This window comes from Theropithecus gelada, chromosome 9 (assembly GCF_003255815.1).
Source record: "Theropithecus gelada isolate Dixy chromosome 9, Tgel_1.0, whole genome shotgun sequence".
In the NCBI taxonomy this organism is placed as follows: Eukaryota; Metazoa; Chordata; class Mammalia; order Primates; family Cercopithecidae; genus Theropithecus; species Theropithecus gelada.
The window spans coordinates 25,118,157-25,136,651 of NC_037677.1; the positions used below are offsets into that span (position 1 = coordinate 25,118,157).

Sequence of the window (18,495 nt, forward strand, 5' to 3'; positions counted from 1 at the left end):
AGGTTTATAGATTTAGGGGGTACAAGTGCAGTTTTGTTACATGGGTATATTGCATAGTGGTGAAGTCTGGGCATTTAGCATAACCGTCACCTGAATAGCGAACATTGTACAGATAATTTTCCCCCTCATCCCCTTCCACCTTCCCCGCTTTTGGAGTCTCCAGTATCTATTTTTCCCCTCTGTATGTCCATATGTACCCATTGTTTAACTCCCACTTATGAGTGAGAATGTGAGCCTATGTTCTGAACCATAATGCTAAACTGAAAATTAAAATTCTGGGTCAGATAAAAAGAGAGAATTACATTCCTATGCCAGTCCTCAGCAGCATGCAGCAATGCAATATACCTTTGTAACAAAACTGCACATATACACTCAGAACCTACAATAAAAGTTGAAAAAAAAGAGATAGAATCAAAATAGAATCTTGTGTTCTTAAAGAATGATGGGAGATAGGAAACAATGAGTAATTATTTTTTCCAATGTTAAATTCTAGAATCATTTTTACTCTTTATTTTTATTTTATTTTATTTTTTTGACACAGAGTCTCTCGCTGTGTCGTCCAGGCTGGAGTGCAGTGGCGCCATCTTGGCTCACTGCAGCCTCCGCCTCCCGGGTTCCAGTGATTCTCCTGCCTCATCCTCCCAAGTATCTGGGATTACAGGCACGTGCCGTTGCACTCAGCTAATTTTTGTATTTTTAGTAAAGACGGGGTTTCACCGTGTTGGCCAGGCTAGTCTCAAACTCCTGACCACAGGTGATCCGCCTGCCTCAGCCTCCCAAAGTGCTGTGATTACAGGTGTGAGCCACTGAACGCAGTCTACTTTTTATGTTTATATTTGCTATGTACAAAAAGAAGCATACATATATATCATTTTGTATATCATATTGACTTAATATGGTATAATAAAATGACCCCTTGGGAACTCCCCACAGATCTTAACTTATAAATTACCCATGCTGTTGGAGTAATGTGTGTGTTTTCCCCAGATCTCAGCCCCATGCTTCCTCATTCACACATTCTTATCCCCCCAGGATAACCACTTTCTTGAGTTTCATGATTAGCATCCTATTGCTGCTTCTTTTGTTTAAATGTCTTTATTGAGATATGTTTGATATATAGTCAACTGTACATATGTAAACTGTACAGTTCAGTAAGTTTATGCGTAGGTATGCACCAGTGAAAACATCACCACAGTCAAGATTATTCACCGCCCTCCACATTTCCTCATGCCCCTTTGTAATCTCCATCCTTACACCCACCCAGAGCAACTGCTAATCTTTCAGTCAGTATAGAATAGTATTTAGAATTTTTCTAGGATTTGTATAACTGGAGCATACAGTGTGTACTCCTTCTCCTCCTCCCCCTCTTTTGTCTGGGTTCTTTAACTAAGCCTAATTAACATATTGCTACATATATCAGTAGTTGATTTCATTTTATTGCTAAGTAGCATTCTGTTGTTTGGCTGTGTCACAGTTCATCCATTTATCTGTTGTTGAAATATTTCAGTTGTTTTCCTGTTGGTGGCTATAACAAAGTTGCTATGCACATTTATGTACAAGTCTTTATGTTGACATATGCTTTCAGTTTCTCTATAAGTAGAATGGCTGTGTCCAAACTGTCAGACGGTTTTCCACCATTTTACATTCCCACTAGCAGTGTCTGAGAGCTCTAGTTGCTTCATATCCTGACCAACACTCGGTATGGTTAATTTTTATATAGCACATCTATTATATGTGCAGTGGTATTTCATTATGGTTTTTAGTTTGCATTTCCATTATTGAATTTTGAGAGTTCCTTATGTATTCTAGATACAAGTCCTTTATCAGATACATTATTTGCAAATATATTCTCCCATTCTATGGCTTGCCTTTTCGTTTTCATAAAAGTGTAAGTGTGTATATATATGTATGTATATGCGTGTGTGTGTATATACTTTTCATAAAATACATATATATTTTGAGACAGGGTTTCATTCTGTAACCCAGGCTGGAGTGGTGTGATCACAGCTCACTGTAGCTTCATCCTCCTGGGCTCAGGTGATTCTTGTGCCTTAGCCTCCTGGTAGCTGGGACAACAGGCATGCACCACCACACCTGGCTAATTTGTTTGTTTGTTTGTTTGTTTTGAGACAGTCTGGCTCTGTTGCCCAGGCTAGAGTGCAGTAGCATGATCTCGGCTTGGTGCAACCTCCACCTCCCTGGTTCAAGCGATTCTTCTGCCTCAGCCTCCTGAGTAGCTGGGATTACAGGCACATGCCACCACACCTGTCTAATTTTTGTATTTTTAGTAGAGATGGGGTTTCACCATGTTGGCCAGACTGGTCTTGAACTCCTGACCTCAGATGATCCACCCACTTTAGCCTCCCAAAGTGCTGGGATTACAGGCGTGAGCCACCGTGCCCGGCTGCCTGGCTGATTTTTAAATTTTGTGTAGAGACAGGGTCTCCCTGTGTTGCTCAGGCAGGTCTCAAACTCCTGGCTGAGATCCTTCTGCCTCAGACTCCCAAAGTGCTGGGATTACAGGTGTGAGCCACCATGGCTGGCCAAGAAGTGTCTTTCAAAGGGCAGAGGGTCTTCATTTTGATGAAGTTTCATTTATCTTTTTTTTTTTTTTTTTTTTTTTTGAGACGGAGTCTCGCTCTGTCGCCCAAGCTGGAGTGCAGTGGCGCGATCCTGGCTCACTGCAAGCTCCGCCTCCTGGGTTCACGCCATTCTATATTTTTTTGTTGTTTCTGTTAATGGATTATGTTCCTTGGGGTTATAGCTAAGAAATCTTAACCTGAGTTCGTAAAGATTTTCCCCTGTTTTCTTCCAGAAGTTTCATAGTTTTAAGTGTTATTTAGGTTTATGATCATTTATTTTATTTGACTTTTTTGAGACAGAGTCTCACTCCCCATCCAGGCTGGAGTGCAGTGGTACAATCTCGGTTCACTACAACCTCCGCCTTCTGAGTTCAAGCAATTCTCCTGCCTCAGCCTCTCAAGTAGTGAGAATTATAGGTTTGTGCCACCACACCCAGCTAATTTTTGTGTTTTTAGTAGAGACAGGATTTCACCATGTTGGCCAGGCTGGTCTTGAACTCCTGGCCTCCAGTGATCCACCTGCCTCGGCCTCCCAAAGTGCTGGGATTACAGGTTTGAGCCACTGTGGCCGGCCTAGGTGTATGATCATTTGAGTTAATTTTTGTTTGTGATACGAGTTATGGATCAAAGTTCTTTTCTTTTCTTGCACACAGCCTCCACACAGTCGTTCCAGGGCGATTTGTGTTTCAAGTATTTTTATTATACTTGTACAATATTGACATGGGTTCATGTTTCTTTTGGATAAATACCTAGGAGTAGAATGACAGCATCATGTGGTTATGGGTCTAGAGCAGGACTCCATATTCTGTTCTGTGAATCTGTGTATCTTGATGCCAATACTGTACTGTTGATTACTGTAGCTTTGTAAGTCTTGAAGATTTGTAGTCTGAGTGTTCCAACTTTGTTCTTTTTTGAAGTTGTTTTGGCTATTTTAGGTTCTTTGCATTATAAAGTGGATTTTAGAAATACCATAGCAGTTTCCACACAAAAATCTCCTGAGATTTTGATTGGGATTGCACTGGATTTATAGATCAGTTTAGGGAGAGTTAACATTGTAACAATGCTGAGTCTTCTAAGTCATGGACATGGTATATCTCTCTTTATTTATGCTTTAATATCTCTTAATGTTTTAGAGTTTCAGTCTGTAGATCTTACAAACCTTTTGTCAGATTTATCCCTAAATATTTCATATTTTTAATGTAATTATAAATGGTATTTTAAAAAGCTTTAAATTTCCAGTTGCTTATTGCTAGTATATGCAATTGCTTTTTTTTTTTTTTTTTTTGGGTGTACTGTATTACTACTTTCATTAACATTCCGTTTACTAGAACTCAATCATATGGCCACCCCTACCGCAAGTTTCGAGTTTGGCTGGGCAATGTGACCACCTAGTTACCTTTTCACCTTTATATGAGGCAAATTATTGTGGCAGAGTAGATAGACTCACTGGTGGAAGATAATAAACAATATAAAAGAAGCAAGACTATTCAAGTATTTGCAATTCTATAAAGGTGACCTTTTCAAAATGCTGGGATTAACTTGGAGTTGTAATTTAAAACAAAATCTGAGTAGCTATGCAGACATGTTAAGTGTAAGATACCTATCAGGTTGGAGAGAGGCTTGGGCTAGAAATACAAATTTGGGAGTCATTTGCATATAGTCTGTGTTTAATGTAGTAAATGGAATGAAATCACCAAAAGACAGAGTATAGCTAGAGAAGTCCATAGACTGAGCCCTGGGTGCCTCCAGGTTCAGAAACTTAGCAGATGAAAACAAAGGAGCCTGAGACAAAGTCGCCTGTGAGTTGGAAGAAAAATCAGTGTGAGAAGTCAAGTGGAGAGAATTCTTCAAGAAGGAAGAAGTGACCCCTGTGCCAATAAGGTGCACATAAGATGAGAACTGAGAATTGATCATTCAGTTTAAAATGTGGAAGTCGTGGGTGAGCCTGACAAGAGCAGTTTCTGGGAGTTAGGCGGATAAAAGCCTGCTTTAAAGGGATTTCAGAGAAATGGAAGGAAAAGAATTGGAAACAGCAAGTACAGATAACTTTAAGGAGTTTTGCTCCAAAGAGAAGCAGACAAACGAGGTGGTAGCTGGAGAGGGGTGTGTGTGATCAAGAGAGGATTTTGGCCAGGTGTGGTGGCTCACACCTGTAATCCCACCACTTTGGGAGGCTGAGGCGGGAGGATCGCTTGAGCACAGGAGCTCAAGACGGGCCTGAGCAACATAGTGAGACCTTGTCTCTACAAAAAAAAAAAAAAAGAAAGAAAGAAAAAATTAGCGTGGTGACATTCACCTGTAGTCCCACCTACCTAGGAGGGTGAGGCGGGAGTATCTCCTAAGCCCCCGTGATCCAGTCTGCAACGAACCACGATCATGCCACTGCATTCCAGCCCAGGCCACAGAGCAAGACCCTGTCCCCCCCCCCCCCCCCCCCAAAAAAAAGATTTTGTTAAGATTAAAGAAATTACAAAATACGTGTATGCAAATGGGAATGCTGTATATAGTAAAGAGAGAATAAGTGATGCAAAAGAGAGGGGAGAATTGTTGGACCTGTATCTTTGAATAGTAAGAGGGGAGGATCTCGTCTCAACTGCTGGCGCCTTGGGAGAATGGACGGCTCATCCATCATAGCAGAAGGGAAGGCAGGGGAACATGGGCACGGTTGCAGGTTGGTGGGGTGATCATGGCAGGCGATTCCGTTCTCATTTTATTGCTTCTGTTTTCTGAGTGTAATAGAAAGCAGGACCATCTGCTGCAGGTGAGGGTGGGGAAAAGGGATGAAATAGTCATCTAGGATGAATGACCAGAGAGAAATGTGTCACTATTGACAGACAACACTAAAGGCTCTCTTGAGGTTGATAGTCATGAACTTAGAGTGAAATAGCTTAGTTTTTTGTTTTTCTCCACCCATGTTCGCCTGCATAAGTGCAGCAGGCCCGGAGTAGGCCGTGTTGATTTATCCAGGGTTAGGTTTTGTCAGGCAACTTGGAGGAAGTGGGAGAGGGTGAAGGAGTGAGTTGAAGCTAGCTTAAGAGGAAAGTGAGAACATGGGGTGATGAGGGACAGGGAAAGGGTGGTAGGGTCAGCTCCAGATTGAAGAATTGTAAGGGCTGGGGAATGAGAGGGAATGAACTAAATAGTGAACTAATAATAGGTGGTGGTTCTAGCAGGGATTCTTGATTTGGGCTTGTAAGGGGGTTTCAGTCATGCCCAAGTGAAAGCAGAGTGGAGGAGAGGAGGTCAAAGAACAAGAAGGCCAGGGTATCAGAAGGATTATCTATGTGGATATTGAATTCGTGCTCAGAACCTGAAGACCTTTTCTATTATTTTCTAATGTCCTTTGTTGCTGTTGGACTATCTGATAAGGTTTAGGTTTCTTTCTTGGTCAGTTTTGTATCTCTTCTTTCATGCTTTCTGTTTCTTAATCCATAGTGCTCTTTAAAATTTCTTTGGTATTATCTTTCATTCTTTCTATTGCATTTCTAATTTTAGCAATTATATTTCTATTTTCTGAGTGTTCTTTCTTCTGACTAATTTTGTATAGCATGATTTTCTAGAAAAAAGCTCTAGGTTTTGATAATTGCATGCTTTGTTATAATAATATAATAAATTTTTGTTTTTGATAATTGCATGCTTTGTATAATTTATGCATCCGAAAATAGTTCATATTGGCGCTTAGGTATTAACATGTTTACATAGAATTTTTTTTAGGTGAGGAAGTTTATTGTGTTATGTAATTAACTTTTACATATCTTTTCACTTTAGGTCTCAAAAAATAAAGATGGAAAAGAACAAAGTGAAACTGTATCACTGTCCGAAGATGAAACATTCTCCTGGCCAGGTCCCAAAACAGTTATGTTGAAAAGAACATCTCAAGGCTTTGGGTTTACATTAAGACATTTTATTGTTTATCCCCCAGAGTCTGCAATTCAATTTTCATACAAGGTAAGAGAAATAGTTACAACTTGAAAAAAACCACAAGGCCATTCCTATCCCCTTCTAGTCTTCCTCTTCCTTCCCTCTGGCCTTTTTTCTGTCTTAAAAGAATTAAGCATTACATTTGAATTTTTATTATATTATTTTTCTCCTTTTAGGTATTTTCCCACCTTGAAGAACAAAACAAAACTTTAGTCTTCTCTGAAAGATCATATTGATTCTAAACTCCAAATCTATATTTTTTAAGGACTTCTAATTCCAGACTTCATTCTACTTTTTCTAATATGTAATTGTTATCTAGAAAGGTAGTGAGTTTTCTGGGCAGACTCTGCAGAGGAAATGGTTCACTAAAATATTCCAGCAGTTATAGAAAATTAGTAGAATTAGAACAATACTTAACTTTCAGATATATAATATGATGGCATGTTAGAATTTAGAAACACAGCTTCTCATCAGAATGAATTACATTGACAGGCTTCAGTGGACAGTAACACAGCCTGAAAAGGACAGCCTGAGATAATTATAAGTGCAGTTGACACACTGAGTACTTGCTCTGTGTTCCTTACCATTTGTTATAAGCGTTATCTTACTTTATCCACACCAGAATCCTGTGGAGCAGGTGGTATTATTGGCCCCATATAACAGATGTGGAAACTGATCTGGGTCATAAAACAGATAAGTAGTTGATCTGGGATTTGAATTTGACCAATATGCATGCTTGATGCTGAACTGTTACACAATAGCATAATGGAAATAATGATATTCAGAAGAGTTATGAGACCCTGGCCAGGCCACTTCTTTTGACCTCTAGATTTCCATTTTCATTTGTAGGAATTGAACTAGGGTATGAGAAAGTCTTTTCTAATTCTAAATATCTATGACTGCTAAACTGTCTTTTAAAAAGTAGTGTCTATATTTGTATCTAGAGACCACAGTTTTAAATTATTTTTTGGTTAAATATGTCTTTCTAGTAATGTCCTACAGGATATGCTTTTTTTGAAATACGGAATAGCTTATTTTTTCTTTTCTTTTTTTCAATTAATTTTTTAATATTTGGTTACTTTAACACTGAGATAACAGGAAACAACTGAATATCTTTTAAGGATTGTATATAATTGCTACCTTTGGAGTGAAATTTATCTGTTTGGGTTTTCATCTCTTAAGAATCTAGTTGATATTAAAAAGTCTCAGTGTTACTTATGCATTAGGTCATATATGAGAGCACTTGATAATTACATTAGGATTGTGTATTTTTTTTGTCTTTGTTTTGGTTTTGTTTTGAATAAGAACTTTGGGTCATGATGAACATATAGGTAGTACAATGTTTTATAAGATAATTTTACCAAACTTATATAAACATGCATTATTATTATTGGAAAATATTTCTAGAAATTTTAGTAGCATACTACAATAAATCCTCACTTAACATCGTCAGTTGATTTTTGGAAACTACAACTTTAAGTGAAACGTATTTAATTGATAACTGATCTTATGTTGGCTAGAGTTTACTTGGCATATTTCTGGTCAAAAAAAAAAATCACTAAACTTGTAAATAAAGACCAAAACATTTCCAGTATTAAACATTAAAGTAAATGTGAGGTGTTCATACACTTAAGAAAGAGTTATAAAAACAAGTCCAGATTTGAGGGTGGCTGGAGCCTATCCTGGCAGTTCATGCAGCTCAGAGCGCGAGGTGGGACCTAACCCTGGACAGGACGCTGTCCATGCCATTGCAGAGCACACACACAGCTGCACTCATTCAGACCGGGACAATGTGGGCACACCTGTGAATCGAACAGGCACAGTTTTGGCATGTGGGAGGGAACCACAGTACCTAGAGAAAACCCACACAGTGGGGAGAATGTGGAAACTTCACACATACAGAACCCCAGTGGGGAATTAATTTTTCTCGTGAACGTTACAACAAAACAACTTTGCATGAAATGATGGTATTCCAGGACATGCTTACACTTGTTAACAGCATGGTCATTGGCGTCAAAAGAGCCTGGATTTGAATTCCATTTCTGCCTCCTGTTAGATCTGTGACCTTGGATAAGCTAACTAACAGACAATAGTAGTACCTTCTTTACAGGCTGTGTAATGATTAAATGATACAGTAGTTGTAACACACTTAACATAGAAATTGACACTGTAATTGCTCAATAAATTTTAGCTATTAATGCTATTATTAAATACAGATGTTCTTGCAAATAGGGCTCTGTCTTGTAAATTTTACATGGAAAATATATATTGGAATATTTTCCATTTTAATTAAGAAATTTTATCAATTCACTTCAAAAGAATTAAAAATTTTAATATTGTATAGCTTTTAGAAAATGTGTAATTAATATAACAGTGTCCTTATTTTGTCACTTAGCTGGCAACTTCAGTCTCAGACCAGATCTTATAATCAGAAGAAGAAAAAAAAAAACAACACTGGGCCGCCTAAATAAAGGTCAAAAAATTATGTCATAAATTATCAGCGCTTCACCCAATGTCTGTTTTTCTTTCTGACGTACATGGTAGCCCCAGTATGGTAGAGGCTCAGCAAATATTTGAAAAAATGTATTTTTAGACTAGTTTTTAAAGGTTCCTTTTCTAGTTTTCCAGCTAGAGGTAGATAACATGGCAGCAAGACAGCTCGGTAACAACGAAAGAGACCAAGTAGGTAAACTTCAAAATTGAATATAAGAACTTAAATATGTAGCAATTTGGGACCAGTCCATTTATATAGACAGCTCTGGGTCCTGTAATATCCCCTAAAGGCACATTTAAGTGTGGTACAGTAAGCGATGACCTGGCCTTTCCTTCTCTCCAACTGCCTACTTGACAAGTTGACTCCATTAGAAAGCTTACCCTCAAATGCCAAAAACTGAACTGATGTCCTACCCCTAAGTTGGCTTCACCCACAGCCTTGTTATCTCTGTGAAAACTCTTATCTTTCCAGTAAAAGGTACTTCCTATACTGTTATTGAAGATGGGCTATTCGTTTGCTTTTGAGCTTGCAGTGGCTATAGAAGAGAATATGATCAATTAAGAATATTGTAGGTGAGATCGTAATTGGCACAATTTAGGGAGGTCAATTTGAATTAAAATGAGCCTTGCTGTGATTAACAAGAGTTTATAAATGTATACTCATGTATGTATATATATATTTTTATTTGTAGGATGAAGAAAATGGAAACAGAGGAGGTATGCTATAAACCTTTTAATTTGTCTCAATGTTTTTCTACCCATTTCTTTCTGTTCTTTAAGTGATACTAAATGAGATGATATAATTTTTAGTGTTCAAATGTATAATAATTCTTAGGTGTGAGAGCCATAGAATTAAATGTTTTTTACTGTGGACTTCAAAATTTTATGAATTCCATTGTCTCATCTTAATTTGAACATGTAAAGATTTTATTGTTAATTGTATGTGTTTTTGTGGAGGAATATATCATAATTCCAAGGAGAGTACTTAAGATTTTTATTTCAATTAGTAATCTTTCTAAATGAGATGATTATTTTAGGTAAGGAATGCTATGTGTTTTATCAATTAGGTTTATTGAGTCAAATATTGAAAAGAAGAGGGTTTGGGTTATTCTTGTAGTTAATGTTACTGTTGATTTAAACATTAATGAACGTGAAAGGACAGTCAGGCTGGAGATAAAATTATTTCTTAATTGATTTTAAATCAACTTGAACGAGTTAAAATTCACACTCAACAAAATGCACCCATTAAAAACTTTTATTTCTAGATAATTTTCAACAACAAAGTTGCAAAAATAGTACAGAGAATTTTCATGTATCCTTTATTTTACTTTCTCTAGTGTTAAAAACTTACAATACCATGGGGGGCCGGGCGTGGTGGCTCACGCCTGTAATCCCAGCACTTTGGGAGGCTGAGGCGGGCGGATCACGAGGTCAGGAGATGGAGACCATCCTGGCTAACACGGTGAAACCCTATCTCTACTAAAAATTCTGAAAACTAGCTGGGCGTGGTGGCTGGTGCCTGTAGTCCCAGCTACTCGAGAGGCTGAGGCAGGAGAATGGCGTGAACTCGGGAGGCGGAGCTTGCAGTGAACCGAGATCACACCACTGCACTCCAGCCTGGGCGACAGAGCAAGACTCCATCTCAAAACAAAACAAAACAAAACAAATTTACAATACCGTGGTACAATCAACAAAACTAAACAATTAGCATTGATACAGGACTACTGTATAAACTACAGACTTTATTTGGATGTCATCAATTTTTCTGCTAGTATCCTTGTTCTCTTCCAGAATCCCTCGTTGTATTCACTTGTCGTGTCCCTATAGTCTTTCCTTGTATTTTATTACTAGTACTGATCAGTTATTTTATAGAATGTCCTTCATTTTCAGTTTATCTGATGTTTTCTCATTAGTTCAAGGTCATACATGTTTAGCAAGAATACCACATTTGCACCTATTGTAAGTGTACAGTTTGGTAAGTTTTGATGAATATATAACCGTGAAATCACTATCCCGATTAAGATGTGATATCAAAAACAACCTTTCCATCATTCCATAAAGTTCCCTTGTGCTCCTTTTTATTCTGCTGTCTTCAGACAATCACTGATCTGATTTTTATCACTATATAGGTTAATTTTTGCCTCTTCTAGATTTTTTTTTTTATAAATGAAATAATACAGCATGTACTCTTTTGTCAGGCACAATATTTTTGACCTTTACTGTATTATGTGTATGGGTACTACTACACATAATACACTGTATTATGTGTATGGGTACTATTATGTGTATAGTACTACTTTTTTTTTCATTTGCATGAATATACCACAAATTGTTTAACCACTCAACCTGTTGATGGACCTTTGTAACAACCGTTTGAGGTCTTGAGAAGGTTATGGGTTAAAATGAGAAAGAAATGGTTTTTTTTTGTTTGTTTTTTTTTCCCACTATCAAAAGTAATCCGAGGGTGTAGGGCCAGGCAGGACTCTTCATAGTTGTCACTGGTACAAGATGAGCCACTCCTGCATCACCATCTGTCATGTACCAGGGTTTAGGATGAATTCCAAATGCTACTTGGCATGGGTTAGAAGTAAGCCTTAGTGGGGAAAGGGAAAACTCACAAAGCTGGCATCAGCAAGAGAAAAGAGGATATAAGTACTCCATCTTCCCGTCATCCTAAAGGCTGATGTGCTGATGCCTGGACAACCTACTGGACACACAGCGTCTAGAATTCATGCCTCTTATGAGGGAAATATACTTCTAATAAATGTAGAAAGACATGTTATAAAACTTCATGCAGATCATCATGTGTCTGACATAGCTCACTGAAGTGAATGGATTTAGTTTGTGCTTTGGCTAGGGAGAATAAACTTGAATATTTATAAGGGAAAACTAGAAGATCTATTGTAGATTCAGCAGAAGGTGATTTGAAGAGGAATAATAGAGTGAGCCTGAAGGGTATGATCTGCTGGAGAAGATAACAGTTTGCCTATTTTAATTATTAATATATGCTTAATTTCACTCAGAAAAAGGGTTTATGGCCACATAAAGAAATACCTTATTTATAGCAAGATAAAATATAAGGTCAAGAGTTTATGGTAAAAAATGAATTCACATTCAGAAGATTTAGTACATGTAAACTCATGCTTTAGGTCCTAGACTATTATTGTTGTTGTTATTATTTTTTGAGACGGAGTCTCACTCTGTCTGGAGTGCAGTGGCATGATCTCAGCTCAATGCAACCTCCTCCTCCTGTGTTCAAAGGATTCTCCTGCCTCACCGCCCCCCCGCCCCCCACCCCGAGAAGCTGGGACTAAAAGTGTGCGCCACCACACCCACTTTATATTTTTAGTAGAAACGGGGTTTCACCATGTTGGCCTGGGTGGTCTCTATCTCTTGACCTGGTGATCTGCCAGCCTCGGCCTCCCAAAGTGCTGGGGTTACAGGCGTGAGCCACTGCACCCGGCTGGTCCTATACTGTTATTAAAGCTGGGCTGTAAGTTTGCTTTTGAGCTTGCCAGTGGCCATAGAAAAGATGAGAATATGATCAGTTAAGGATACATATTATTCCTAAGAAAAAACATTCTGTTCGCACTGAGGTCTGAGACAGGTTTCTCCCTTGGAAAACAAACAGTGATACAGTAGATGATATTTTCAACACCATTTCTTCTTACGGCTGTTTTTAAAGTGGTTCCTCAGTGTAAGCTGACTGCAAACCCCAAGGTCTCATTCAGCTTAAAGCACTTCTCAGCTGGGAATGATATTGCTCCCTGGAGGGTATATGGTAATGTACCCTCTTTATACGCATCTTGATCACAGTTGGGAAGAGGGGGAGTGTGTATTGGCATCTGGTGGATAGAGGCCAGAGGTGCTGCTGAAACAGTGCACAGGGCAGCCCCCCACAACAAAGAATTATCTGGGTCAGGCCCAGTGGCTCACGCCTGTAACCCCAGCACTTTTGAAGGCTGAGGTGGGCGGATCACTTGAGGTCGGAAGTTTGAGACCAGCCTGGCCAACATGGTGAAACCTCTTCTCTGCTAAAAATACAAAAAATTATCCAGAGGTGGGGGTGCATGCTTCTAATCCCAGCTACTCACGAGGCTGAGGCAGGAGAATCGCTTGAACCTGGGAGGCAGAGGTTGCAGTGAGCCAAGATCGCACCACTGCACTCTAATGTGGATGACAGAACAAGAGAGTCTGTCTTAAAATAATAATAATAGTTATTACTATTACCTAGTCCCAAATATTAATAATGCAAGGGCAAGAAACCCTGGTTTAAAGTGATGGGCACCAAAGCATTGTGGTCCAAGTGTATAGGTCCCCATGAGTCTGGCTTGATCCAGTGACAACATTCAAAGCGTTTAGAAGAATGGATATTCAAGGCTGCATATCCAGTGATCTTTTATGATTATTATCCCTTACAACTGAACTTGAGTTCTGAACTGAGTTACTGCTATAGTGTGAGGTTAAATTATCTGGTTGCTCTACTGACATTTTATGATGTTGATTAAGGGATAATCCTAAGTAAGAAAAGTTACATCGTAAGAAAATATAGAGTTAATATAATAACTAGAAGATAAAATGGCTAAAAGAAAAAGTCCATGAAGGATGTAAATACAGTCATCCCTTGATGTACCCAGGGGATTGCTTCCAGGACCACCCACATATGTACTGATCTGCACACACTCATGTCCTGTAATAGACCCTGTGGAACCCATGTATTGGAAACACAGCTTTTGCATCCTTGTGTTACTGTGAATACCATATTTTTACTGAAAAGAAAAAAAATCCGCAGATCTACAGAGTTGAAACCCATTGTTCACGGGACAACTGTAATTGAAATGTAGTAAAAGTTTACCATCAGAGGTCTAACAGATTAAGGGAGAAAATAATGATAAGTGAGGTTAACAAAAAGGTAAATCAATTAGCTAGTTAAAAGACTAATAAGATAATTTCAAAAATCACAAAACTAAGGCTTTAAAATGGGAGAAATAGAAATTCAAGTACCTTACCTCTTCTGAAGCAAAGTTCAACAAAGTTGGATATTTATTAAGTCCAGATCTGTAGTTTTCTTCCTAAGCGAAGAAGAATATGAAAAGGTATGAGAGTATTTGGAGAAAGCGTTTTATAATATAATTGTAATATATTTGGAAGAACTGCTTGATTTTGGGGAGTGGATTGGGAGAGTGGTGGAAATTAGCACATGACTGAGAACTTAATCTGTTCCAGGCATCATAATATATATTTTAATCGTCTTTAATCCTCAGTCTAACCCTGTAAGATGTGAGATATTCCTATTTCCTTCACTCTAACCCTGTAAGGTGTGAGATTTCCTATATTCCTACAAAATAATATTCCTATTTTGTAGATGAGGGAACTGAGGCTGAGAAATAACTTGCCTACAATCACATAGCTAGTAAGTGATAGTAACTGGATTTCCAAATCAGTTGGGTCTAACTCTTAGGTCCATCTTATAATTCTGCCATCTTACTTCTGTTAACATCTTTTTAAGTCCCCTTCCTCATTTCTTTAATTTTATTTTAAAAATAATTCTAGTCTTAAAAAAGGGTATGACTTATGTAGTGTTAAGAATTAGAAGATAAATATAGGGTATATTTAGTATGTTATGAAATTAATTCCGTGAATCCTGCATGGAGAAAGGTCAAGGAGATCCCAAGTTTAGAGGCTGTGAACACTTTGCAGGAGCAACCATCACTTGTTACTCAGTTTCAGTACTTGGCTAGCCGTGGACCTGCAAAGCTTAATGAGGTTATGGAGTCCTAGTGCTCCACCTACCTTGATTGCACCTTTGCTTTCCAAGTGTGAGTTTGATCTTGGCATCCCAATTGATAGTTGGGGTCACAGGCTATTTCACAAAGGCCTGTTTAGCCCTAAGTATAATAGTCATGATATCATTGCAAATAACCTGATCAAAAGTTATACCATATTGTATGTGAAAAAAATTTCTTCTAACTTCTAGACAATTATTTACAAGTCAGTTTTTAGAATGCAATCTATTCAGAGACAAACTATATATAATTTAGTATTTTAATTCAACAGAATGTTATGATTTTTATCTTACTGTCTCATTTCTTTTGAAAACTTATTTTCAAGCATATTGAGATCACGAAATCCTTTTATGTAGAATTTTGTGTTAGTTTAGTTGAATCGGAGCCTCCAGTGTAATGATCACAGTCAAAGCCTAGAATCACTGGAGAGAAAATAATTGCCAGAATTTTATTCAAACTCCTAAGAGATGCTGTTATAATGCCAAAATTCTGTTAAACAGTTGAACGATTTTGTTTTGGTCTTCTTCCCTTTTGGCAATTTAGTGAAATCTCTTTTGCCACTTAATTTTCTTGTTTCTTTCTTATCAACCAAGAAATACTGAGCGATTTAATTTTCTGATTATTTTACTTACCCAGTGTTTGCATTTTGTTATGTTTCTCATATCCTTTATGTGTGCACTCATATTTTAAAGGTATTTTTTTCTTCTTGTTGGTTAGTTTTCTGTACTATGATGCAGATGTTTTGTAAGAAAAAGGTTAAGTAAAAGAATATTTTTTTGGTGGTAATAGTTGCTTGTGGATAATTCATATCTTGCTGACATACTGTATTCCCTTAAATCTCTGGAGAATGTAAATAATAATTTATAATATAATATAACAATGTAGTATAACATTATGTTCTAATATAATATAATTATAAATAATATTTTACAGAATTTATGAATATTAAGAGTAGTGGGATGGTGGCAGCCAGCTTCTGTGAGTCTTTCGGTAGCTCAAACTGGTCAGATGGCCTTGAGAGAAGGGTGGTCTCGGGATGCCATCCAAAGTTGATGACAGTGGTCGGAGCCCTGGCTCCAGCATGGGGGCCTGAGCAGAACATCAGATATTTAGCTTACTGTGGTATACTGATGAGCAGGGCTCTTCCGCTACATACGTCAATTTTGATTAAGGAGATATGTGCAGTAACTTTCTTCAAAATCGCTGCACCATTGATAAACAAAAGAAAATATTCAGAGAGGAGGATTTTAGGCTATTTAATGCAGAAAGTGTATGATGTTATATTGGGAATGGAGGATTGTAAGCATTTCATTCCTTGGTGCAAAAAATCAGATATAATATCAAAGAGATCTGGATATTATAAAACACTATTAGAAACTGAGTTTCCACCAGTGTTGGATTGATATTCAGCAATAACCTTGGCAAAACCTCATTTGGTAAAGGTATCCTGTACTGATGGGAGACTTTTCAAGCATGGTCCATGATGTAAGGCTTTGGGTGGGGTATCAGAAGCATGTTTAGAATTGCTTTCAAAATGTGTAGCAGCATTACATGGATCTCTTCTGAAGGCTTTGGGAAGGAGCATTCACTGAACCCTTTAGCATCTTTTTTTTTTTTAACGAGTAAGAGGGTGTTGCTCTGTGCCCAGGCTGGAGTGTAGTGGCATGATGATAGCTCGCTGCAGCCTCAAATTTAGGAGCTCAAGCCGTCTTCCTGCCTCAGCTTCCTAAGTAGCTGGGACTATAGGTGTGCCCCACTGCCTCCCAGAGTCATTTTTAACTATATTGGCCATTTAAACTAAGTTTTTCTGGCAGTTAGGTAAACATACTAATTAGGTATGTTTTTTATGAACTTTTAATGCTAGTCATTAGAACAATCACAGGTGTCTTAAATATTCTTGAGGATATTTTAGGAAGTAGGAAGAATAATGATGATGATGATAACAATAATGATGATGGTAGTGGTGGTGGAGGCTAATTTAACAGCGTACTTGCTGCAATCCAAGACTTTGCATGGATTAACTCATTTAACCCTCTCAACAGCTTTCTAAGGTGGATATTATTATCACCGCCATATTTCAGATGATGAAACTAAAATGCAGAGTGTTTAAGTTACTAGCAGGTGGCAGAGCTGGACTACAACTCAGGAAGTCTCTAAGTTTCTACCACAGCTTCTCAATAAAGTTCTTTACTCTTGGCTGGGTATAGTGGCTCAGGCCTGTAATCCCAGCACTTTGGGAGGCCAAGGCCAGGAGGTTAAGAACAGCCTGGGCAACATAGCAGGATCTCTGTATCTACAACACAAAAAAAGAAAGTTCTTTACTCTCACATAATTCATTCTTGAAAATGTGTAAGAACGAGTATTCTGGGCCGGGCATGGTGGCTCATGCCTGTAATCCCAGCACTTTGGGAGGCCGAGGTGGGCAGATCACCTGCGGTTGGGAGTTTGAGACCAGCCTGACTAACATGGAGAAACCCCATCTCTACTGAAAATACAAAATTAGCCGGGTGTGATGGCACATGCCTATAATCCCAGCTACTCAGGAGGCTGAGGCAGGAGAATTGCTTGCACCCGGGAGGTGGAGGTTGCAGTGAGCCAAGCACGCCATCGTACTCCAGCCTGGGCAACAAGAGTGAAATTCCATCTCAAAAAAAAAAATAAAGAAAGGATTCTGTTCCCTTGAAAGGTAGATAATAATAAAAGATCCGTTTGTATATCTTCTTTGGACAATAGTGCTGATATGAACATGCATGTACAAGTGTTTGAATTCTTGTTTTCAATTTTTGGGGATTATACCTAGGAGTAGAGTTGCTGGGTCACATGGTAATCCTATGTTTCATATTTTGAGGAACTGCCAAACCATTTTCCATAGTGGCTACACCATTTCTATGTCTCCACCAGCCATGAATGAGAGTCCTAATTTCTGTACATCCTCACCAACATGTGTTATTTTCCATTTTTTGTATTATAGCCAACCCAGTGGGTGTGAAGTGGTATCTCATTGTGGTTTTGATTCGTATTTCCTTAATGCCTAATGATTTTGAGCATCTTTTTGTGTGCTTGTCACCATTTGTGTATCTTATGTGGAGAAATGTCTGTTCAAATCCATTGCCCGTTTTTAAATGGGGTTGTCTTTTTGTTGTTGAGCTATAAGTATTCTTTATATATTCTGGTTACCAGGTCCTTATCAGATATATGATTCGCATGTATTTTCCTCCATTATGTAGGTCATCTTTTCACCTTTCTTTTCACTTTCTTAATGTACTTTGCTGCACAAAAGTTTTTAATTTTGATAAAATATAATTTACTTTTTATTATTTTGCTCATGTTCTTGTTGTTAAAAACATTTTGATGAGTGGAAGAAACCAAGCACAAAAGAGTAGTACCTGGTTCCATTTATATAAAATCCTAGGAAAGACTAATCTAAACAGGTTTGTGAGTTGGCATGGTGGTTTTGCACCTGTAGGCCTAGTTACTGGGAAGGCTGAGGATGGAGAGATTGTTGAACCCAGGAATTCAAGGCCATCTTGGGCAGCATAGCAAATAGCGAGACCTTGTCTCTTTTTTAAAAATTTTGTTTTTTGAGGCAGTCTAGCTTTGTCGCCCAGGCTGGAGTACAGTGGCATGATCTTGGCTCAGTGCAAGCTCCGCCTCCCGGGTTCACACCATTCTCCTGCCTCAGCCTCCCAAGTAGCTAGGACTACAGGCGCTCC

At 38.2% G+C, this 18,495-nt stretch overlaps 1 protein-coding gene across 2 annotated transcripts in view; it reads left to right on the forward strand.

The window, feature by feature from the left end:
• The window catches only part of ARHGAP21 (Rho GTPase activating protein 21), a 133,359-nt gene that overhangs the window by 47,280 nt on the left and 67,584 nt on the right, over positions 1-18,495 (forward strand). For both annotated transcript variants that reach the window (XM_025396861.1, XM_025396862.1), the window contains exons 3-4: positions 6,351-6,530; positions 9,689-9,713. In XM_025396861.1, the coding sequence (XP_025252646.1) occupies positions 6,351-6,530; positions 9,689-9,713 (205 nt within the window). The remainder of the gene's footprint in view (positions 1-6,350; positions 6,531-9,688; positions 9,714-18,495) is intronic.